Source organism: Neophocaena asiaeorientalis, unplaced genomic scaffold (assembly GCF_003031525.2).
Source record: "Neophocaena asiaeorientalis asiaeorientalis breed wild unplaced genomic scaffold, Neophocaena_asiaeorientalis_V1.1 scaffold150, whole genome shotgun sequence".
In the NCBI taxonomy this organism is placed as follows: Eukaryota; Metazoa; Chordata; class Mammalia; order Artiodactyla; family Phocoenidae; genus Neophocaena; species Neophocaena asiaeorientalis.
This window is the reverse complement of record NW_020176571.1, coordinates 12,178,404-12,202,913: the sequence shown is the minus strand read 5'-3', so window position 1 is coordinate 12,202,913 and position 24,510 is coordinate 12,178,404. Positions and strand designations below refer to the sequence as shown.

The following is a 24,510-nucleotide window of genomic DNA, read 5'->3' as shown; positions in this document are numbered from 1 at the left end:
CACATGACTTAACCTGAGTCTCAATTTCTCCTTCTCTAAAATGGTATCACTAACAATTTCCAAGGTATCTATGAGGACCAGAGGAAATAGATATAAAGCACCAGATCAGTAAAGGTGTACAAAAATGATTCGTATTGTTATTGTAATTTGAGTGGGGTCTCAACATTTTCCAAGTGAGCTAGGATTACCTGATGTTCAGGTTTGGCATTTTTATAATTCTTCAGAAAAGAATATGTCCCATAAATGCTGAGCTCAGGTGTCCTATCAGCTTCAATTCCGGGACCAGATTGGGATTAGATGAAATAAAGCCACGTTCTGAGATCCTTCTTGGCCTCATGGACCCACGCCATTAGCGTTGCTCCCTTTGCATGGCAAACTTACACATCTAGATAGAGTTAGATTCACATCCGTGTTCATACTAAGAGTGCCTGCAAACGGTGTTGAAGTTGACACTAGAAAGATGAGTGGTATTTGGCTTGTTGAGCATAATAGTGAAGAATTTCTGGTAGAAAGAACATATAACAAAGCCTGGAAGTAAGGAGTCACCTGGTGCATCAGAGGAACTCAGAGATCAGTAACCTGAAAATATTCAGGGAGTATCCCATGAAGTCAGGTTGAGAAAGTAGAATTAAAATCATGCAGGACCTTTGGCTTACAGGGATTTTTTTTTAACCTGTATGCAATAAGAAATTATAAAGGCATCAAGCAAGTGACATGAGCTATTTGTGTTTTAAGATCACTGTGGATGCAATGTAATTTGAAAAGGAAAGAAGAATGGCTTGGGAGAAGCAGGAAGGGTTCAAATGAAGTAACTCAGGCAAGTCTGGTGGTGATGAACTAGTGAGGAAGTAGGCAGATGGAGAGAAATGGATAGATGTAAGCTTGATTTCAGAGGTAGGATCAGTAGTGCTTAGTGATGGTTTTGACAGAGTCAGGAGGCGGTAGGATGCAGAAGAGAGGAGTGGTATCAAGGAAGCATCCCAGATTCTGCCAAAAGCAACTGGGTGGGCAGAGATTCTATTTACTAAATGGAGAACACTAGAAGACAAAGAGGTTGAAAAACTTTTCAGCCATTCATTTTTTAACACACTAAGTTTGACCTACCTGTGAGACATCAGAATGGAAACAGCTGGATCTCAGAAAAAGGATCTGGGTTAGATATATAAATATGAGAATCTTTGGCACAAAAATAGCGTTTGAATCCATGGAGGTGAATAAAATTATGTAGTGTGAATATTAAGAACGAGGAGAAGAAGGACCCCGGGAACTAGACCTGAAAAGCCTCAATAGTAGAGGTTAAATGGAGGAGAAATGGCCAGCCGGAGAAGGAAAAGGCCAGCCAGAGGGTGGAGGGAAACATATACATACATACATGTGTGGATGCGCGCGCACGCGCGCGCGTGTGTGTGTGTGTGCTGAAGAGAGAGGACTGATTCAAACAGGAGATGATACATTGTGTTAAATGCTACTGTGAGATCAAGTAGAGTGAGGAATGGAAAGTATCCATAGATTCAGCAACATGAACATCACTGGTAACTTTAGCAAGAGTCATTTCAGCAGTGAGGAGGGAAAGAAAACCAGATTGGAGTAGGGTCAAAAATATCTAGTAAGTGAGGAAATAAGGGCATCACATCTAAACAACGCTTTTGAAGAACTTTCTCTGAAGATTTAAGAAATAAAGTGGTGGTTTGGAGGAAGCTGTGGGTAGATTCACCAGATTTAGCACTTAAAAATGTAAGACACCCAATTATGTTTGAATTTCAGGTAAACTAAAAATTTTTCTAGAATAAGTATGTCCCATGCAATATTATGGATGTACTTTGCATAAATTATACTTTACAAAATTATGTGGGCGATATTTAGGACATGCTTATTCTAAAAAGTAATTCATGGTTGTTCTGAAACTCAAATTTAACTGTGAGCCCTGTGTTTTACCTGGGAAACTGAGATGTGGGTTCGAGATACATTTTTTTTCATTTTGAGAGATACTTGATCACATTTAACTGATGAAATTACCTGGCACAAATGGAGCAGTTAAAAATGCAAGAGACAAAGGGAGGTTGACTTCTTATCAGAGGGTGGATACTTCTTTCCTGCACTGAAATAGAAGAAAGGAGAGCGTGGGTGCAGGTGCAGATGTGTAGTTCTGGTGTTAGAAATATTCTGGAGCCTTCCTTTCAAGGTTCCCAACTTCCTTTAAAAAGTAGGCAGCAAACCATTCATGAAAGCAAAGGTGGCTTAGGATGAGAATAAAGAGTAGGAAAGACAGGGGGATAGGAATTTGTTATTTCGAGAGCTAGAAAAGATGACTTAGAAGAGAAATGTTAAGAAGGGTGGCAGTGTTGAGGACCCAGTTGACACTGGTGATCATGAAGGGTGATTTCAAACCACCTAAAGCATGATTTTGCCCAGTGCTATTCAGGTGCTCAAGGCAGGCATGAAACTGTCTGGTAGATTTTAAAATGGTCTAAAGACCATAAGTCACAAGAAGAAAGGCACAAACTCTATTCTTGATTTTAAGTAATTCAGGGTAAACCTTATATTTCCCTATAAATATGCAAAAAATGAGAAAAGCTTTCTTCTCAAATTTTGATATTAATAAATCTACACCATTAGCTAGTTGCAGGTGCAAATGAAAGGATAGACTGTACAAGCAAGCAGATTTGGGGCAAAAATCAGTTTCTGCTATATCGACGATGTTATTTAAATTCAATATTTCACTCTTTGAAATAGCTCCACTTAGAGCTTGATTTATTAATTCAGTCCACAAAAACACATTAGGTTCCTACTATGTGCAAGAACTGGCTAGATACTGAATTAATAATACCACAGCTGATGTTTAATTAACAAGAAGAACCTTACAGAAATATCTGACACTCAAATTAATATCAGATCTATTCATTTGACTAATGCCATTACAATTACAGTTCAGAGCTGATGGCATTATCGGGCTATTATCACAAAGCATCGCCTCTCTTCTAAAACTCATTTCCATGATGATTCATTGAAATCATCATGAGAACACACTATCTTGATGGGTTTTTACCTCCCAATGCTCTTCAAGAGAATGAAATCACCCTTATAAGAAAGCTTGTTATCCCAAATATCAGCCAGGCCCGTTCTCCTGCAGTTCAGGTGAACAATGCAGAGAGATTTCTCAACAATTTTGAAAGACACTGTGTCCCTTCCTGGAAACAGCAAGTTGATTTCATTTTTATCCACAATTCCCAAGAAGTAGAAATGCAAATTTTAGTCTCGATGCAGACATTGTTATGAGAACAAAGTATTGAGCATGTGCAGATCCGGGGCCCAATCTCCAATCACCCATTCATTCAACAAATATTCATTCTGTCTCCTTTACATGACTTCAGGCGAACAGTTCAGCCTCTCTGTGCCTCTGTTTCCTTGTCTGTAATTTGAGGGTAATAATAATTTGAGTAGTTATTAGATAAATATGAAAAAGTGGTAGAAAAGACAAAGTTAGAATATAGTTGTTAGGTATTTTTTCCTTCAGGTATCATGAAAATTAATGTGTTTTAAAAATTAACTCAGGTAGTAGAGCTATGAATCTCAAACGAAGCATTTAAATCAGGTTAGTGAAAGGAGGAAGGAGAGAAATTAACATTTATTAAGTGTCAGTTATATGCAGACCTTGCTGTATGCATTTCACAAAGATATTATTTCATTAAATCTTCACAACAATTCTTTGGGGGTAGATATTTGTAGCCCCACCATGAATAAGAAGAAAGTGAGCTCAGAAAACTATACAAGCTGCCCAAATCATACGGCCAAGGTGGATCCCTGATTCCAAAGCTCTTTTCACTGCACAGGGTTTATTTCCCTGGACACAGAAGCACGTCCACGCTGGAAAATGATGGTTACATCTTTTCAGTTGCATGCTTCTTGGCTCCCAAGCAAAAAGCACATAGTGAAGTGATAGATGTGCCTAAAGTAAAGTAAGGTGTGAAACCCATTTCAGTTTTGTCTCAACAATTTTGGATGTTTGCTAGATGACCCCCATTGTAAAATAACTTTTAAAAAAGTCTAACAAAGTTTGAGATAAATAATTGCTCCCTGTGTCCAACTATCATTTGAAAAATTTCAAAAGGCACATTTTAAGATTTTCAAAGTTTCAATAAAAACAAAAATAAACAAATGGGACCTAATCAAACTTAGCTTTTGCACAGCAAAGGAAACCATAAACAAAATGAAAAGACAACCTGCAGAATGGGAGAAAATATTTGCAAATGATGTGACTGACAAGGGCTTAATTTACAAAATATACAAAGCTCATACAACTCAAGAACGAAAAAACAAACAACCCAATTGAAAAATGGGCAGAAGACCTAAACAGACATTTCTCCAAAGAAGACATACAGATGGCCAATAGGCACATGAAAAGTTGATCAACATCACTAATTATCAGAGAAATGCAAATCAGAACTACAATGAGGTATCACCTCACACAGGTCAGAATGGCCATCATTAAAAAGTCTACAAATAATAAATACTGCAGGGGGTGTAGAGAAAAGGGAACCCTCCTACACTGTTGGTGGGAATGTAAGTTGGTGCAGCCACTTTGGAAAACAGTGTGGAGGTTCCTCAGAAAACTAAAAATAGAATTACCGTATGATCCAGCAATCCCACTCCTGGGCATATATCCAGACAAAACTATAATTCAAAAAGATACATGCACGTCTATGTTCATAGCAGCACTACTCACAATAGCCAAGACATGGAAACAACCTAAATGTCCATCGACAGATGAATGGATAAAGAAGATGTGATACATATACACAATGGAATACTACTCAGCCATAAAAAAGAATGAAATAATGCCATTTGCAGCAACATGGATGCAACTAGAGATTATCATACTAAGTGAAGTAAGTCAGAAGGAGAAAGACAAATACCATATAACTTACATGTGGAAGCTAAAATATGACACACATGAACCTATCTATGAAACAGAAACAGAATCATGGACATTGAGAACAGACATATGGTTGCCAAAGGGGAGGGTGGTGGGGGAGGGATGGAGTGGGAGGCTGGGGTGAGCAGATGTAGGCTTTTATATAGAGAATGGATAAACAACAAGGTCCTACTGTAGAGCACAGGGAACTATGTTCAATATCCTATGATAAACCATAATGGAAAAGAATATTAAAAGAATGTATACATATGTATAACTGAATCACTTTTCTGTACAGCAGTCATTAACACAACATTGTAAATCAATTATACTTCAATAAAAAAATTTAAAAATAAAAAAATAAAGATTTTTCACAGTTCCATTACCTTCAGCATAAAACAGTAGTTAGTAAAAAGGGGCAATAATGCCTCTTCCTCCAAAAAGAGATAGCCAAAGTCTGCCTTGAATCAAAAACAATATGCTTTAGCACTTAAAATAATGCCATGTATACTTGAGGTATTGGGTAAATCTAGGATTTCAATAGAGAATACAGTGAAATGTCACTGAAGGGTTCAGAATCAACCAGTTTTTGTCACTTGGGGTATTATAATTTCCAAAATAAAATCTTAGGACAGGTTTGTAAATAGCACGTAACTTGTTACAATATTGAGGCTGTTATCCTGTACTTTGCTGAAGAAGAGTTAGTTGTGATTGAAAACCAGCCAATTCTGATCTTTTATAATAAACCAGAAATGATTTTTAGAAATCAAATTTTTTCAAAAGTATGCTTGATTAAGTGGTTTTAAAATAGTAATTTTCTGCCATAAAGGTAATATATGATGAAATAAATCCAAAGTATAAAAGAAGGGAGAAAAAAAGACTTTGAAAAGATAATAGCAATTATTATTTGGGTAAATTTTCTTCCAAATTTTTTTTATTTGTGTGTGTAGGTATTAAATTTATATGGGTATATATTTTAAGCAAAATTAGTGTCCGAATTAATCCTGCTGAAAGCTCAATAAATAAATTTGTATCAAGTACCCACCTTTTGTTCTTTCCTTAAAAATATTGAGAGCATATTTCCATGTCTCTCCAAAAGAATTAAAGCTCACTTTTAACAATTACTTGATATATTTCATTGCATGGATGAATATATATCTTAATTTAACTTGCCTTTCCCTTCTTGAGGAATGTTTATGTTGTTTCCCATTTTCTAATGCTACAAATAGTACTAAGGTGAGCACGTTTTATATAATATTAAAGTACATCAACTTATTGTCTCTGTGGAATAGAATTCTGGATATGTGATTGCTTTCAATGAAGTTAAATATTTTAAAGACTCTTGAGAAGTAAAGCCAAATTGTTTTCTAAAAGGCTACATCAATTATGCTGCCAGTGTGGTAGGATAATACTTGTCTCAATGTATTAATTTCAGCCCTGAGAATATTACTATTTTAATCTTTGTTAATCTGATTAGCAAAAATTATATTCCATTGTTAGTTTGATTTGTGTTTTTAAGAACAGGAAATTGAAATTTTTAATGTTATGAACATTGCTATCTTTTTTTTCATTCATAAAATGACATATCATATTCTTTGTCCATTCTTCTTTTGGTCTATTTGTGTTTTTTCTTATTGCTTTCTATGTCCTTGAAACTTTAGAGATATTATCATCATTTATTGCTAATATTTTCCCAGTTTTAACTAAACATTTAATTTTATAGATGAGTTTTTTTACATGTGTTTTGCTAATATATGTAATCAATTCTATCAACCTTTATCACTGTGATTAATTTCATTGCATCTATCTGTAGTTATGGAATTTTAGTAGATTAATAGTTTGAATAGAATTTTCTCATTCATGTGGACTTAATTTTCATGTTAAGATAACACTTATTTGATTCAAATTAAAAAGTTGCACAACATAGTTTGATATATGTTGAGAAAGGTTAGCTAAACCAAAAATATTCCACAACCATAGGATAAATGAAATGAATCTGACTAGTCAATGATGTGTACTTTATTTTTATTTATTTATTTTTTTAAGATATTTTTTGATGTGGACCATTTTTAAAGTCTGTATTGAATTTCTGTTACAATATTGCTTGTGTTTTATGTTTTGGTTTTTTGGCCACGAGGCATGTGGGATCTTAGCTCCCCAACCAGGGATCAAAGCCGCACCCCCTACATTGGAAGGCGAAGTCTTAACCACTGGACCGCCAGGGAAGTCCCGTGATGTGTACTTTAATATAGCCTTAGTGCTCAGGTGATCTTAGGACTGTTTCAGGGCTATCTTTGCATCTTGTTCCTTTCAGATGCCTCTTGATTTTAGATTAGTATCACCCTCTTTTTAATTACTACAGTTTTATGATATATAATACATATCCGGTATTACTAATCATACTTCTTATGGTCATTCTTCATTTGTAAAAGTATAATGAATATAAGAATCATATTCCCTATGGTTTATACCTCCATATGAATTTCAAAATCATTCTTTTAGCTTTCCCCAAATCCTGTTTTTATTTAATAAAATAAGTAGAAGTTGTTAGCTTTTAGGAAAAAAAATAAAAGCTTTTACAATAGTGTTCCGTCTAAGTGTATAACATTTTTAATTTATTCAATGTTTAAAAATTTAGTTCAGTAAGGTTCTTTTCTTCATATATATCCTTAACATTTCTTGTTAGAGTTATTGTAGGCATTTAATGCTCTTTTTCTTTTTGCTATTATGAACTGAATCATTTTCCCTCATTACAACTCAATGAGATAATCACTATTATATAGGGAGATTATTAATGTTTATGTCTTCATCTTGCATCCAACTTCTTAAACTTTCTTAGTAAATTTATGCGAATATTTTAGTTGATCCTTTTAAGTTTATAGCAGTATTCTCTAATCTTAAGATACATATAATTTTTATCCTTATTTTCAGTATTAACTCCTATGCTTTGCATCCTCATCAGTACACGGCACTTCCAGGGCAATGTTAATACCAGAAGACAGTCACATTTTATCTTGCTCATGATCTTAATATGAATTTTTCTCAGCTTTCTATTAAGCATATTTGTAGGTTTATAAAGATAATCTTAAATGATGTTCTTTACCATAAGAAAATGAAAGTTTCTATTTCTTGTTCTCTAAGATTTAAATAAATCAGGTTAAATTTTATTGAATGCTTGTTAAACAGCTCTTGAGATCACCTTTTGATTTTTCTTACTGCTCCTGACATTATGCTGTATTTAATTAATAGATTTTTCAATATGAAGTCATCTTAACATACATGGGATAAACAATCCTCAGTAGCATCAATACTGAATGATCTTTTGCTCTGGAAGATCCAGGGGAAAGATTCACTTCTTCCACGAAAATTAAAAGGTGCATTCAGGACCTAATATCTCTTTTGAGACTCATTCTTTGTAACGTTTTCCTGCTATTTGCCGCCATTAAGATTTTTCATCTCTTCTTAGTTCTATTCTGGCAATTAATGTTTTCCCAGATAATCACCCTCCTTGCATAAGATTTTTTGACACTAACATAGCATACTCATAACTAAACATTGTTATCTCTTTTGATTCTTTTGTTGTGTATTTTGATTGGATTTGTCAGGGTTTTTGTTGTTACTGTTGTTACATTTTCCTGCAATGAATCAGCTCTTAGAACTATTTAATATACTTTAAGATATTGACTTTCTGTTCTATTTCCTTCCTCTTACTTTCCGTAGATTTTTTAAAAGTTATTTTCTGATTTTTTTTGTGTTGAATGTTTAATTCATGTATGCTCGTTCTTACTCTAAAAATGAAAACAGTGTGCCTTTAAATCTGTCTCTTAACAGGATTTAAATCTGTATGCCTAAATTTGTAAATGCAATTTTCTCATTTTCTTTATTTTCTAAATACATTGTGATTGTGGTTTTCATTTCCTCTTTGACCAGCTAGTTATTTAGCAGCAGAATCTTCAATTTATAGGAATTTGGTTTGTCGTTGATATTACCTGAACTTCTATAAGTTCTATAACTTTTTTCTTTCTACTAAACAATGTGGTGGTCTTAATTAAATTCTTACCGATTGTATTCTTCTTTTTTTATTGAAGTATAGTTGATTTGCAATATTGTGTTAGTTTTGGGTGTACAGCAAAGTGCCAATCACATTATTCTAATTCTCTACATTATTTTCCTTTTTGCCTATTCTATCAAAAATTGATCAAAGTGTGATGTATGTAATCATTCACAAGAATTATCTACCTGTTATTTATTTCTGTGTTTCCAACAGATTTTGTTATGTTTCATTACCTAAGGGATATTCATTGACATATCTTCAATTTGAATTGTGCTTTTTACCAATATAAAAAGATGCTTGATGTCTCTTTGACATAGTTTTTCCTTTGAATTCAATTTTTCCTGAAATCAGTATTTTCTGCTATTTTATTTTCATCTTTGCCTTATGAGGCAAAGTTTCTCATTTTTATGAGTTTCTCATTTTTATTATTATTTTATGAGTTTCTCATTTTTGTTATGAGTTTCTCATTTTTATTATTATGAGTTTCTCATTTTTATTATTATTATTATTTTAACCTTTGTCATTTTGTGTTGGGGTGTTTTGTAAGCAACAGTAATAATATATATTATCATCACATTTCCTCCTTCATATGGATTTTTTTTTTTCTATTTACTTATCTTCAAGGTAGAGATTTACTGAGAGGCAGTATCTACTAACTGAGAATGTATACGGATTTCCTTACCTCTGGTCACATTCCATATTTTTGCCAAAATCTTCTGTTAAGGTGCCCCATTAAAACCCAAGTTACTGCAACAAGCAGACTGCTGAGATAAAGTGAGAACGTTATCTATAGCATTTTCTGGTTCTCCAACACTCTGATCAGACAGTGTGATTATAATTTGCAGTCTCAAGCATACTTGGCTCTCGCTCACATTCAACTGTAATGCTTTCCTTCTGAGAACTACAATGCTGTGCTCCCATTACTTCTTGTCTCAGGGTTAATGGAAGTTCCACTCCCCCATGTATCAATAGTTTAGCAGCAGAGGTACTTGGTGCTGGGTACTGTTTAGAGGGATGTAGGGGAGGACTTCTCCTCCCCAAAACAGTAACTATGCATTAGATCAACATCAAATACTATAATTCTGTCTAGAATTGACCTTGATTTCTGTGGTAGGGGCACTTCCTGATCACCTCCTATTCACCCCATTGGGGAGGGAAGAATCCTCGCCCTAAATAGCATAAGAAGGCTGAATACGTGGGCAGATGAGACTGACAGCAGTTTATTCATCACCTGTGCTCACAGCCCAGGGGACCAGAGCATGCCATGCCTGGCCCTGTGGGGTTGCACTGAGGAAGAGAGGGAACAAGCAGGGTCTGTAGCAACAAAGCAGTGAGGTGATCTACAGGAGGATGTGATTACTGGTCTGAATAATGTTGAAAGCTGGTAAGGAAGTGAAATCTGTTAGGCTGAGGACCGAGTGGAGTGCAGCTGGTCTGGCTAATAGGGAACTAGCCAGGAGGGGACGATATCCCGGTGTGGGGAGCATATCTGACAAAGGAAGCAGGGAAATGTGCGGTCAGGCCTTTGGGGCCCTGTGACACTCAAGACGGAAAGGCAGCACACGAAATGTTAGGCCTTATAATACAGGGCATAAGATGGGACAGGAATAAAGTATGTTCCTCTTTCACATCAGCAGCTTTGCGCTGTTTATAGCCTCATAGCATGTGTGGGTCACCGTATGTATTTTTTCAATCCTGTTCCAAAAGCCTTAAATTTAGTGTAAATTACCCCAAGAGTCTCACGATAGGTTGAGTCTCACGATAGGTCAATCCCAGGATTTAGGTGGAAATGTCATCTTAGGTATTTTAAACGGTATGTGGGGTAAGCTATGTCAAAAACTGCTGTCCAGACGTTTTTAAACTGTTGAAATGCTAAGGAAAGTCATAAAATTAGTAGTTCTGTTAGCGCCAGTAGGGGGCTGTATTCGTGCAGTGGTGAGGGTAAGAAGTGAGGGTTCTGCTGAGCGATGATTCCCTTTACCTCTCTGTGTCTTCACCCTTTAGTAAATAACATACAAGAACTAGCTTAGATAAGTCTATAGTCTGTCTCTAAAGTGACCATGATCATTTAAGATAAATAGAAACATTTTATTTAGTATCTATAAAGTCTAATGCTTGAGAGTAATTACAGACATACCTCGGAGACACTGCAGGTTCGTAAAACAAATAAAGCAATAACACGTCACGTGAATTCTTTTGGTTTTGAGCGCATATAAAAGTTTTGTTTACACTGTACATTCCTTTTGCTGTAGTCTATTAAGTGTGAAATAGCATTATGTCTAAAAAACAATGTACATACGGTAATTGAAAATAATTCCTTTGGGAAAAGGGCACTGATAGACTTGCTTGACAAGAGTGGCCACAAACCTTCAGTTTGTGAAACGTGAAGTATCTGCGAAGTACAATAAAACGAGGTGTGCGTGTCTCCCTTACTAACCCATGAGCTCCTTTTCTTAAGCAACTTGGAATGCCCATTTCCTGGCACATAAAAATTTCTTAACAAATGATTTTCAAATGAACAAATAAATCTAGCTGAGCAAGAGATATTTGAGGAAACTGTGAGCAATGCCAAATATTTTGTGAGTGCTCTATTACGTCAACAGCCTAACACTCATTACTAACTAGCTGGTTATTCAATTAAAGTACTTAACTGGGGCTCACTGTCAGCATTAACGAATAGCACTTTGTCATTCCTTGGACTCTTTACGTGGCTATTTTCTTCTCATGTTGATAACCTGCCTGTCCACCCCAGCTAAAATCTAGAGAAGTCTAGTTAGTCCCATTCGAGACCTAAAGTCTTCACTTTGTCTCCTTTTGCAAGGATACTCCCGATTTCAATCAGGTACTAGAAATGTCAGATGAAAAATGGCACAAATGTGAATTATGACAATAAAAGTTTATAAGCTACTAAAATAAAGTTATAGTACCTAAGAGCTGAGTCAACTGACAATGTTAAATGGAACATTTTACAACCAGTCCTGGGATAATGATAAAAAAAAAAAAGAAAAGGCACACAGAACATGAAGAAGTATCCAACAGGAAATGGGCCCAAGATCAAGCTGAGGCTACATGATTTTATATGAGCATCTCTAAAGAGGGGAGAGGTGATAGCCTAATTCTTATGGGTGCCTAACCCTTGACCTCTATTATCTCTTTTACTTCTCTTAACAGCTCAGTGAGAGAGGTACTGCTGTCATTTTAGAGAGGAGAAACCAAGGTTGAAGGGGTCCAGTTGAGCAAATGCCCAACAACAAAGCTATTAAATAACAGAGACATCAAAAGTCTCTCTGATTCCAGAGCCCATACTATTTCCATTGGGTATATCTTTTTACAACCAATGCTATCTCTTTACATAGACACAATAGCTCTATACATATAAAACAAATTTAAGCTTCATGAAGAATCTCTCTCTCCAACTTGATGCTAGTGTTTGTTCCATGTTATCAATTCTGGTGACGGTTCTCTTTACCACAAAGCTCACCATGTAAATTAGCTATACAGTCAATGTTAAATTGTAGCTAAAGAAGGCCAAAATATGGTGCTAGAATGAGCTCAGCCTTAGGAAGAAAGCTGAACACGAAAATGGTATTTAAGAAAGAATACTAGGGCTTCCCTGGTGGCGCAGTGGCTGAGAGTCCGCCTGCCGGTGCAGGGGACACGGGTTCGTGCCCCAGTTCGGGAAGATCCCACATGCCACGGAGCGGCTGGGCCCGTGAGCCATGGCCGCTGAGCCTGCGCGTCCGGAGCCTGTGCTCCGCAAACGGGAGAGGCCACAACAGTGAGAGGCTCGCGCACCGCAAAAAAAAAAAGAAAGAATACTGCTCTATATAAAATAGATAACTAATAATGATCTACTGTATAGCACAGGGAATTTTACTCGATACTCTGTAATGGCCTATATGGGAAAAGAATCTAAAAAAGAGTGGCTGTATGTATAACATTCACTTTGCTGTACACCTGAAACTAACGCAACACTGTAAATCAACTATACCCCAATAAAAAATTTTTTTAAAGAAATAAAGAAACAATAGAGGAGTATTATCAGGAGTCTGAACAGGTGGTACGGCACTCTTTCGTTTTATTTTTAAAATAATTCCGCTCACAAAATATCCTGTTACTCGTAAATTTCCACTGCCTTTAACTTTCCTAGTATGACATCCTCCTGTCACCCCACATGCACATAATGCCAAGTCACAGTGATTCTCATGCGTGCCCACCCCGGCATCCCCAGTGACAGAGACGCAAGCACACTGGCATGCCCAGGGGATCTAGCGCCATCTCCTGATAGGCTGGTATTCGCTGTAATTGCACAATTTCTTGGAAATATTATGTTTGACCTTTAAAGATCTTACAAAATTGATATTCTTCTCCCTCAGCTGACTTTGTTATAGAATAAAGATAGACTTTCCAATTACTTGTTATGGACCAAAATGCATGCTCCGGGAAGAATTAATGCCATGTTAATTCTGAGGCTTTGCATACTCTGTGCAAACTCCTTTTACTCTAGCCAGAGAAACACAATGATAAAATGGTATAGGGCTTCCCTGGTGGCGCAGTGGTTGAGAGTCCGCCTGCCGATGCAGGGGACACGGGTTCGTGCCCCGGTCCGGGGTGGGGGCGGGCCGTGAGCCATGGCCGCTGAGCCTGTGCGTCCGGAGCCTGTGCTCCGCAACGGGAGAGGCCACAACAGTGAGAGGGCCGCATACCACAAAAAAAAAATAAAAAAATAAAATGGTATAATCGCATGACATGCAAAGTGCTTATGTGAAATGAAAAGGACAAAAATATGAGTGGGATATTAATTCAAGAGAAATAAGGAAACAGGACTGTTTGAATAGGCTTAGCAGGATGGCTTAGTTCTCCCTGACAATAAGTGTGATGCTATCTCACCATACCTTGACCTCTCTACCCTGACTCCCCCATGCAAGTACAATCAAATGTTTAGTTTCTGTACACACACACACACACACACACACACACATTAAGAGGGTTACACAATACCCGACAGACAGACATAGAGGGAAACATTCAGGGAAATTTCTCCTAAATATCAGATAAAGGCAGCATGTCAATATAGCAATAAAACCATACATTTCTATTGTAACGGAACACAAGTTAATAAAATGGGGAAGTAGAACTTACAAAATAGCTTTAAACTCAGTACCAGATTTCATTATAGGTCCTAGACTATAGTGGACACAAGCTAATTTTCATGGTTGTCCATAATAATAGTCATTGGGAAGTTAAATGACAGAAGAGAAGCAGCTTTAAATGGGAAATGGCACAATTATTCACAGCTGTCATGCTTATGCACTTGCTGACTATCAACCTTGAACAGAGCATTTAATTCAAACCCCATTTAAAAGTATACACTGTCAAGGGAGAGGCCAAGAACCATATTCTAGTTCAGGAAGCAACCCATAACCCATGTGCGAAAGATGACACTGAAGATCAAGTCTACTGGGACGTAGACGGATTGCTCACAACCCAATGTAGGAGCTGCTCCTGTAAAAAAGCAAGGAAATGCCAAGAACCTTGGCATCTGACTGTTCACAGATGATCCGTTCCTGCTCTCATAATGCATAACATTTTGAGGGGAAATATTCTGCCCATTCAGAACAGCAATTGAATTTAAGTTCTCTCTCTGAAGATAGATTTCACCTTTTAATCAATCTTTTAAACTTCTGTAATGCTATATATGTGTGATATATTTGTTAATACTAAGATTCCATTCCTGTTTTTAAAGTATTGCATAAAAATAAGTGCTGCATGTATAATATATATGATATAATACATCATATTTCATATAATGTATTTGATAATATCTCAAAACCAACTGAAGAAAAATTGAATGTGTGTGTAAGACATAGAGATAATATGGATATAGATACACAGGTGTAGATATGAAAAGAGAGTTCTAGCAAAGATCAAAGCAAACGTCACAACTTAGGAGCAAAGTAAAAGAAATTACCTGAATCCTAATTAGTTTCATATATACTCAGTTGGACATCAAAAGGAAGTGAGGCTTCCTTACTTAGGGGTATTAAACTGAAGGAATTACTCATCAGGTTAAAAGAAAATCTTCACACCAACCAGAGACTGCAAGTATTTGACCGATAGGGTCTGTGATATTATAACAAGGTAACACTGGATTATCTTATCTAAGTTGTCAAAATAAAGTAATATCTGACATCTACATATATTATCTCACTAGCCTTACAATTAGCACATGCAACCAGCTATCTGGTGATGGTAAATATTTTTCATACATTCAATGTATATTTACCAAACAATCCCTATGGGGGTGCCAAGCACTGTTCTAGATATTAGACATATAAGGATGAAAAAGACAAATGTGGTTCCTGCAAATTAATAGCATAATCAGGGTTACCTGATTATAGCATAATCAGGGTTACCCAGTTACCCAGAAGAACCCAGCTCTTCTGACACCTATATTGTGTTATGCAAATCAAGTTTTTTTGACCTTCAAAACATTTGGCCTGCCTTGTTTATTATTTTACTGTTAATTACAGAATTAAATGAATTTTAACTCTGAGTTTCAGATGTGCTTTTTTGCTTTGTAGATATTATTCAAGCGAATAAAGCTCTATGAATTATGGCATGATAAAATATTCACAGAAACTTACAACTCCACAGTTGAATAACAATTACATTTGTTCCAAACAGGCAATTGGTTTCCAAACACATTAAACAAAGGCAATTTAGAAAGCTTCTTCTTCTTCTTGGCATCATTAACGTTGTTGAACGTCCTGGGATTCTGGAGTGTTTCACAAAGGTAAGTAAGTGTGTGGTAAGATGAACAATTTCTGAGTCCATGAAAGAGTGATCTGGGAGCCATCACTGAGCCAATGGGAATCCTGCATTCCATGACTGGACCAGTTAGCATATTAGAGAAATTTAACAGATATTCGGAGCAAGAAATTTCCATTTAGACTTCACTTTTTCTTTTCTCTCTTTTTTTTAACATCTTTATTGGAGTATAATTGCTTTACAATGTTTAGTTTCTGCTGTATAGCAAAGTGAATCAGCTATACGTATATATATATCCGTATATCTCCTCCTTCTTGCGTCTCCCCCCCACCTGCCCTATCCCACCCCTCGAGGTACCCAAAAAGCACTGAGCGGATCTCCCTGTGCTATGCAGCTGCTTCCCACTAGATATTTTACATTCAGTGGTATATATATGTCCATGTCACTCTCTCACTTCATCCCAGCTTACCCTTCCTCCTCCCCGTGTCCTTAAGTCCATTCTCTACGTCTGGTTTTTTGTGTATGGTGTTAGGGAGTGTTCTAATTTCATTCTTTTATATATAGCTGTCCAGTTTTCCCAGCACCACTTATTGAAGAGGCTGTCTTTTCTCCATTGTATATTCTTGCCTCCTTTATAAAAATAAGGTGACCATATGTGCATGGGTTTATCTCTGGGCTTTCTATCCTGTTCCATTGATCTATATTTCTGTTTTTGTGCCAGTATAGACTTCACTTTTTCCATTGGTCCTTATAATAAAATAGTTCTTTGCTCAATTCTAAAACAAGATTTTTTTCTCCACCATTTTAGAGTTAGAAATAACCATATCGATAATAAGAATGAATGAGTCATTATCATTAAAAGCAAATATCATTAAACAAATAGCTTGAAATCTAATGATGCTTAAGATTTGGATTCCATTCAGGCCTTTAAATCAGCAGTGACCATTTCAAGGTCAATAACAAACTGTGCAAAATCATTTAGCCAGTCAGTCACCTGAGACCATTCAGTGGCTTAATATGTATTATCTACCATCCATCCATTGCCATCCTCCCTCCCTCTCACTGACATATTCTTGGATGGCTGTGTTCTTTTGAGATCCTCTAACCTCTCTGAGTCTCTGTTGATAAAGGACCAAGTGCGATGTCTGCCACATAGCAGGAACTAAACAGATTTTTATTTTCCTCACTTCTTTTCATTCATTCACCTATTTAGTATCTCATCTATCGCCACTTATTTCCTGCCTGAATTCTTCTTTTGTTCATCTAATAAATCTCTTTTGGAACATCAGTCATGTGACAGGCACTGTAAGAAGTTAGAAGGACATAAAGTCAGTATCAGTATATGTTTAGTGTCACCTATGTCCCTGCTCTCATGGAGCTTACGGTCCAGTAAAAGAGAGGCACTTAAACCTCATTCAAGACAGAATTAATGACAAAAAAAAAGTTTTAATGGCTCCCTGAATTTTAAAATTTCTTACCTTCCAAAGTGTATATTATCGAAGTAATCCTCCAGGATGCATAATTTCCCTAAAATGCCTGTCTCATTCTTAGATTGAAAACCAAATTAGAAAGTCAGATTCTTGCAGAAGGATTCAACAGAAATGTCCCCAGCTTTGCAGCAAAATGTGTTGGCATCAAAAACTGAAATTGAAGGCAAGAGCTTTCTCCCCTCTGTCCATCACCTCCAAACACGAGTGGTGCCCATCCACTAATTCTCACAAACCTGCATTGTTTCTCAATTTCAGTTACTCTCCCACTGTAAGAGTTGACCCTGTCTTTCATGAAGTAGTTTAAAAGGCAGTCTCTAGAGGCAGCCCAGTTGAATCCAGTCCCACAACTTAGCTGCACAAACTTTAAGCTGTTTAACTTTGCTAAGCTTCAATTTCTACTTTGTAAAAAGGAAATAATAAGAATGGTGACTGTGTCAGAAAGTTGCTGTGAGGATGAGTAAATTGCCAAAGTGTTAGCAGTAATAATAATGGCTTCATATGTTGCCTTATGCTCCCTTCTTTTTATTCTTTACCTAGACTCATGCTGAGATATGGTTAAGATGACCATGATTGTGGGCTAAATTCAGGTAGAACTAGCGCTGGAACCAAATACCTACTAGCTCAGGGACTGATTCATTTATCCATTCATTTAACCAACTTGTTAAGCATTGTTCCAAGCACTAGAAAAATAAAACCAAAGAAAACAAGGTACTGGTCTACAAGGAGCTGGCATCTAGTACTCAAAATATTTAAGTATGATTCTTCTGTGATTGTCGAGCAAGTGAGTTACTGTAAAGTGAGAGATGGTAGAGTTGGGGTTCAGAGAAGGAGGCGAGAATAAAAAATACAAAGAACCAGAGATTGGAGGAACCAAAGATGAACGGAACTAAGGGATAATGTAGGGCTTATTCAGAAAGAAATTGGAGTCTTACCAAATCTTCTCCATCTCCTGTATACTTTCTTTTCTCCTGCATACTTTTTGAGGGAAGGTAAAAAAGAGAGGGTGAAACAAAGCAGGAAGGAAAGAAATTAATTTTCCATGTGTTGAGCATTTCTGTCTTAAGCAGCAGGTTTGTCCCCCTCCCTGTTATGGAGATCATACCATTCCACTTTATAAGTAAGAAAACCAAAGTGAAAATCTAACCAAGTAAATTGACTAAGTTCACACAAGTAGGATTCAAACCCTAGTTTGTCTCCAAAGCCCATACACTTTCTCCTAGACTCTGCTGCCTCTAAGTGCCATAGAAGAGCCCTTTTCCTGCTCCCTGACGGCCCCTTAACTCTCGTGGGGGAGGAAACCAGTCCCTTCAGTTCAACTAACTATACCCACCATCACCTGTTGATCAGCCTCCACAAGAAAAGAATGTGTGTCATGTTTCACAAGAAAGGAGAATCTGAAAAATTTGCCTGCAGAGATTAAGTAGCTAGAACCAACTACATTAGTTCAAAGGCACACATTGCCTTGGGTATCTATTTTCCACTGGGATCCAAGGGGCCAAACCAAAAGAGTTAACCAAAAAACTATCGGGAATCCAAGGCATCGGATCACTGTCTGCAGTGAGAAGTGCATGATTCCAGCTTATTTCTATACTGATCGTTTCTGTCAAACCCTAACGAACAATAAGGATGCAAAGAAACAGGGGAAAACACAGACGTTCCAGGGACAGCATTATTGAAACATATTATTTATAAGTCAGATGGTGTTTGATCTTAATATACTTCCAATCACAATCCAATTTTTACCAAACCCAAAGGTGTATTTGTTCAGAGCCAGATACTGGTGACAAATCTATCAAGAATAGGACAGTGCCAAGTTATTCTTGTCCCCAAGATCTTGAGACCAGTGGATTAATGATGAAACAGCAGCCTCGCTAATATACAGGTGGAATTGGGTTTGTGTTAGCACCTGTGGGCACCCTACCATCAAGTTTATATCAGTGTGCAAGAATCCTGGTGTAAGTCCTAGAACCAAACTAATCTTGTAGGGGTCAGTAGGAGGTCACTTAACTGAGTATAATTAGGACTATTCCATGAATGGCAGTCCAGATGTACCTTCCATTACTACAAAAAAAAAAAAAAAAAAAGGCAAACAATCCCCTGCCTCTGCCTCTGTCTGTATTAGAGTCCCCCTCAATCAAATCTGAAATAGGGCAATGGTGACATGACACACCTGAGGCTCTCCAGGTTGGGGGTGGAGGAAGTAGGTGGATGAAATGTCTTCCCTTGCTGAAAAGTATTATACAAACAGCTCTACAGTCCTTACTATAACTATGTATCTTACATCAAATGCTAAAATAAAGGATATTACGGACGTTTATGGGGGGAGAGAGCAGAAGCGCATTTGTTATTACAACTTGATACATAGGATATTACAGACATTTATGGGGGGAGAGAGCAGAAGCGCATTTGTTATTACAACTTGACACCACCGTCCCTCCAATGTTGTAAGACACATCTTATGAAGTTGATATCATTGTGCTTATTTTGTTAATGATACCAGTAATCTTTTGTGCATAACCTGCAATGATTATTGAAAGAGACATAAATCAGAGAAAAATGACCAGTCATTCAAGCATATCCTTTTCTTACCATTTCCTTGCTGAAAAGTATTATACAAACAGCTCTACAGTCCTTACTATATGTATCTTACATCAAATGCTAAAATAAAGGATATTACAGACATTTATGGGGGGAGAGAGCAGAAGCGCATTTGTTATTACAACTTGACACCACCGTCCCTCCAATGTTGTAAGACACATCTTATGAAGTTGATATCATTGTGCTTATTTTGTTAATGATACCAGTAATCTTTTGTGCATAACCTGCAATGATTATTGAAAGACATAAATCAGAGAAAAATGACCAGTCATTCATTCATTTTCTTACAGTTCATTCATTCATTTTCTTACAGTTCATTCATTTGTATGAATGAACTGACACTTACATCAATTCATTCATTTTCTTACAGTTATCGCTAGCAATATATTAAGAAGGAAAAGAAGGTAAAACTCTCTAGCGTTGGAAACTTTCACAAATCAAAAAAAGAAGAAATGTCTGACCTCAAAGACTTAGGTGCATTTGATAAAATTGAACTTATGGCCCTTGACCATTTGTTCATTCAACCAATATTTATTGTACATCTGCTATGTACCAGGCACTGATCAAGGTACTAGGAATACAGCAGTGACTAAAGCAGTCTGAAATTCCTCTCCTCCTGGAACTTCTTCAAAAATGTTTAAGAAGTAAGTTGCCTTTACAGGCAGTGTGCCATAGAGGGAAAAGGCCAGGACTCTGAATAAGAGACTTCTGGTTTCAAACCCAGGCTCTGCCAACTATTACTCATACAAACCCTAAGCAAGTTATTTAACCTCCTAGAAGTTCAGTATTTCTGTCTGTGAAATGGGGATGGCTCCACCCTTCCAGGGTTATAGTGAGAATTCGGTACGTTAGGGTGAGCACTGGACCCTAGCACGCTGCCTGGCACTTAGAAGATTTTTCTTGAGTCATGGACAGAGGGCACACATTTTTAGAAATATGTTCATGGATTTTTTTCTTTGACAGTGGTGTTTTCCACACAGTCTCAGCACCGAATTTACAAGCCCTCAGTGCATCTGATAAATCTTTCGAGTCCTGCCGCCATGAAATCTACAAGGTTGATAATTCCAGACTTTCCAGTTCTCTCACTGTCAGACTCACTGCAGGTTGTAAAAGAGTGCCATCTAAAGGTCCTCGTGAGGCACCTTAATATGTCCTAAAACTCCTTTTGTCATTTTATAAAGACTGTTCTGGTGAGCGGTGCTCTTAAATAACCATCACTGTGGTGCCAGTATCTATGGGCCTATAATAAAAGTAAGACAAGCACAGGGGGAAGGCAAATGATTTATCAGGTCCTCTACATCTGGTCCTAAAAAAAGCTTTCTTTCTTTCTTTTTTAGATATTGTAATCTAAATCATTTTAATGCCCAGAACATCAGCGGAAGTCATCTTGAAGAAACACTTCCCCTCCATGAAAAGTCTCTGAAATTTTACGGCAGTACACAGGAATTTTCTTCGAGTATTGATCTTTGGGAAACAGCCCTGTGAAACTCTGTTGTTTGACTCAATCTGTCTTATGAGCAGAGTATTCACTGTTTTCTTCGGCTAGACACTATGCGTTTTTGTTCTAGAGCTAATATGTGTGAGGGTGGCCTTATGAATATTATCTGTGTACTTTACAAAGACTAATTATGACTCCTCTAGTCATAATTATGACTATTACGCTTTTGCATTAACATGTTATGCCTTTGAATTAATGAAGTAATTTCAAAGTCTAAGTAATTACTCTATGACAACAAAAGTTAGTATTTCCCATGCATCACGATATTTTAAAACTTTTTACAATGGTTTGGCCATTATAAGCAACCTATATGACATTTTTTAGTTTTCATGTGTCCTTAGAATCAAAATAACAGTATGTTAACATTCTTTCTTTCAATGCATTAATTGAGTACTTACTGCATGCCAGGCATAGTGATCATATACTGTCTACGTCAGAGTAAATAATAAACCTATACACAATTTCACTATACTTCATCTTGCTATTACACTATCAAGTTATGAATTAAGGAAATATTCTCTGAATCAAAGAGCAACATTACTAAAATAGAGGTCCTTAACAAAAAGAGAATATTCACATACTGAAGAAACTGTAAAATAAATGGAAATGATGGAATTATTGCGATTGAAGGAAAGAAGAAAATTAAGGAAGGTTAAATGAGTGTTGGGGGAAGGGCAAGTGATCGAATCAATCAGGGATGCTTAAAGAGATTCCCTAGTCCAAAGGATGTCTTTTAGTCTCCACTGCTACCAGTTCAGACGCAGTCAGAAAATTATCTTCTAAAAGAGATTTTTCCCGTATAAGCAAAGAAATGTGAAAAAAACTCATTTAAGCCAAAAAAAAAGCAAATACAACTAGTGTCCCAAATCTTTGTAGCAGTGCTTGTCAAAGTTTTGTTAAGAACCCCCTGCTTCAGGTACCTCTTTCTGGCCCCTACCATAGACTGCTTTAACCCAAACCTTTTTCCAAGACTTCCCAAGTCTTCTTACGCTCCCTGAAATCTGAGCACCACTGCTTTAAGGGACAGTTCAAGCTGGATAGGAGAGGGGACTGCAAATGATTCTGCAGTTAAGCACCTCCCTTGTGACCTAAAATAGTTTAGATCTGTAGAATAAAAGATTTACACATCTTGATTAGGTGTGATATGCATTTTTCATTGCAAAAGAACAGCTGTAAAGCACCAGGTGTTTCTCTTACTCAAACTATGTTTTGTTTGTTTGTTCTGAGGACAAATGAAAAGACAAACTCTTACAGACAAAAATTCTTGCCCTGTAACTTTTTCAAATCCTTCTTTTTTCAGCATTTGTTCTCTGACGAAACACTGAGGCCGGTCCTTGATCTTCCTTAGAATCTTTCTTTGCTGCAAAACGTTAAATGCCAAGTTTGCGATTTGGGTTTAATGAACACCGCAAAGATCAAGAAACCTTTAAACATCTCGTCTCAGTACAAGTCAGAAGCTCTAACAGTCCCTCTCACCATTAGAAAAAGGGTTTGCCTTATTTTGTTGTTCCCCCTCCCCACCGCTCCAAATTTGCCTTCCTCTCCTTAATTTCTACATCATAATAGAAAAAGGTGCTCATTATGCTTTCACTCATCCTTAGAGATGAAAAGGGAGCTACAGAATTGTAAAGATGACCCTAAGCGAACACCAGAAGAGCTTAGAATTCTCACATCGGGGCTGACACTCACGATTAGCTAAATTGCAAGAACTACACACGCTTCCATTGGAAACAGGATGCATTCATGCACTAGTTTCTTGTCTAGTGCTTAGCAACATTATCACCGAGCACCTGGAATAGTTTAGGCATTAAGTGTAATTGGTTTTGCTTTACATAAATCTGTAGCTTTGTAAATAAGCGGAGCATTTCAGCTTCTCTGTAACACCAATTAACTTAAAGGGATGCGTTGTCTGTAGGAGACTGCTGGGTTCTGTACTGTATTTCTCCCGTGATGTGCTCATTGGCTGGCAAAGTTCTGTGTCCCTGCAGTGTTGCATTGACTCCCAGTCACTTGGTGCCAAGGGTCTGTACCCAGCCACTCATTTGCTCCATTTTTCAGTTGTAAAAGATTGGGAAAATGGAGTCTTCCCTAAGAAGCATCTTCGGTGCTCTATTTCTGTTCACGAGGGAGACCTGAAAGGCAAGGTACTTGAAAGTGTTTTCTGTGACCTGCAGAGCACAGATCTGACCCCAGCTGATTCTATCCATAACTGACGTCTACATCTCTTTCCTCTTTCTTTTTTTCTTGTAACGTTTCAATCCAATGCAGCCAAAAGTCACTGCATTGAGCCTGTATACAAAATTAAGAAAACCATATTCTTATTATGTACATTTGCTAGTGAAAATGTTTCCATCAGAGGGACTTTTTTTAATAACACTCAGAAATCTGCTCCTGGGAGTTGGTACATTTTTTCAGGCTTCTGGGATATTACCCCTCATCTCTTTACTCGGTTTAATCCCTTCTCTCTCATATCCCCTTCAGGTAATCTTGATATATAGCATTCATTCCATAGCATTCATTCCACTCTGGCCAACCTCTAATTCTCTTGGTTTCTGAAAGTGTTTTGTCGACTATCAGAGTAACAGTATCATCAAAATACAGCTCAGGATTCCAAAAAGTTTCCTACTAATATTATGTGATTTACAAATTGAAGGAGGGAGAGTCACCCCTTCTGAAAACTGTCAGGATCCCTTGTTGGATGAGAAAAGAGCTTCAGCATTAGGACCGTGAACCAGTCCGGCAGTGGGCATAGCCCATCGCCACTGCTAGAGAAGCTGACATACAATTACCGGTCACAGGCTTATGGGTAAGGTTCTTAAATGAAATCAACAGCCAAGTGATGACAGCACACAGGTGCTGCTAACATTCAGGTCTGCTTGTAGAGAACAGGGAAATGAAAGGACCCACCCATAATAACAACCCGATACAGTTTACAAGTTGCTGTCACATGTATCGTCACATTTGGTTGGCACCACTCCTGGGAAGTAGGCACATTTTGGCATGCCCATTTTGTACATGAGACATTGCAGCTCTGAGACATTATCAAGAGTCACAGAGATACTGGATGCCACAGGACTAGAACCTTGGTCCCTCTGTCTCTAAAGAGCCAGCCCCTTCTACAAATGACACTCATAATGTCACCAACACTGGATCATCCCCAGCCACTCGGGTGAAACACTCTCTAAAC

General features: G+C 37.2%; 1 protein-coding gene across 1 annotated transcript in view; it reads left to right on the top strand.

The window, feature by feature from the left end:
* Positions 1-21,310, top strand: part of SLC15A5 (solute carrier family 15 member 5) — an 83,242-nt gene extending 61,932 nt beyond the window's left edge. The window contains 2 exon segments of the mRNA XM_024733010.1: positions 15,654-15,762; positions 21,163-21,310. Of these exon segments, the coding sequence (XP_024588778.1) occupies positions 15,654-15,762; positions 21,163-21,310 (257 nt within the window).
* The last annotated feature ends 3,200 nt before the right edge of the window (positions 21,311-24,510 follow it).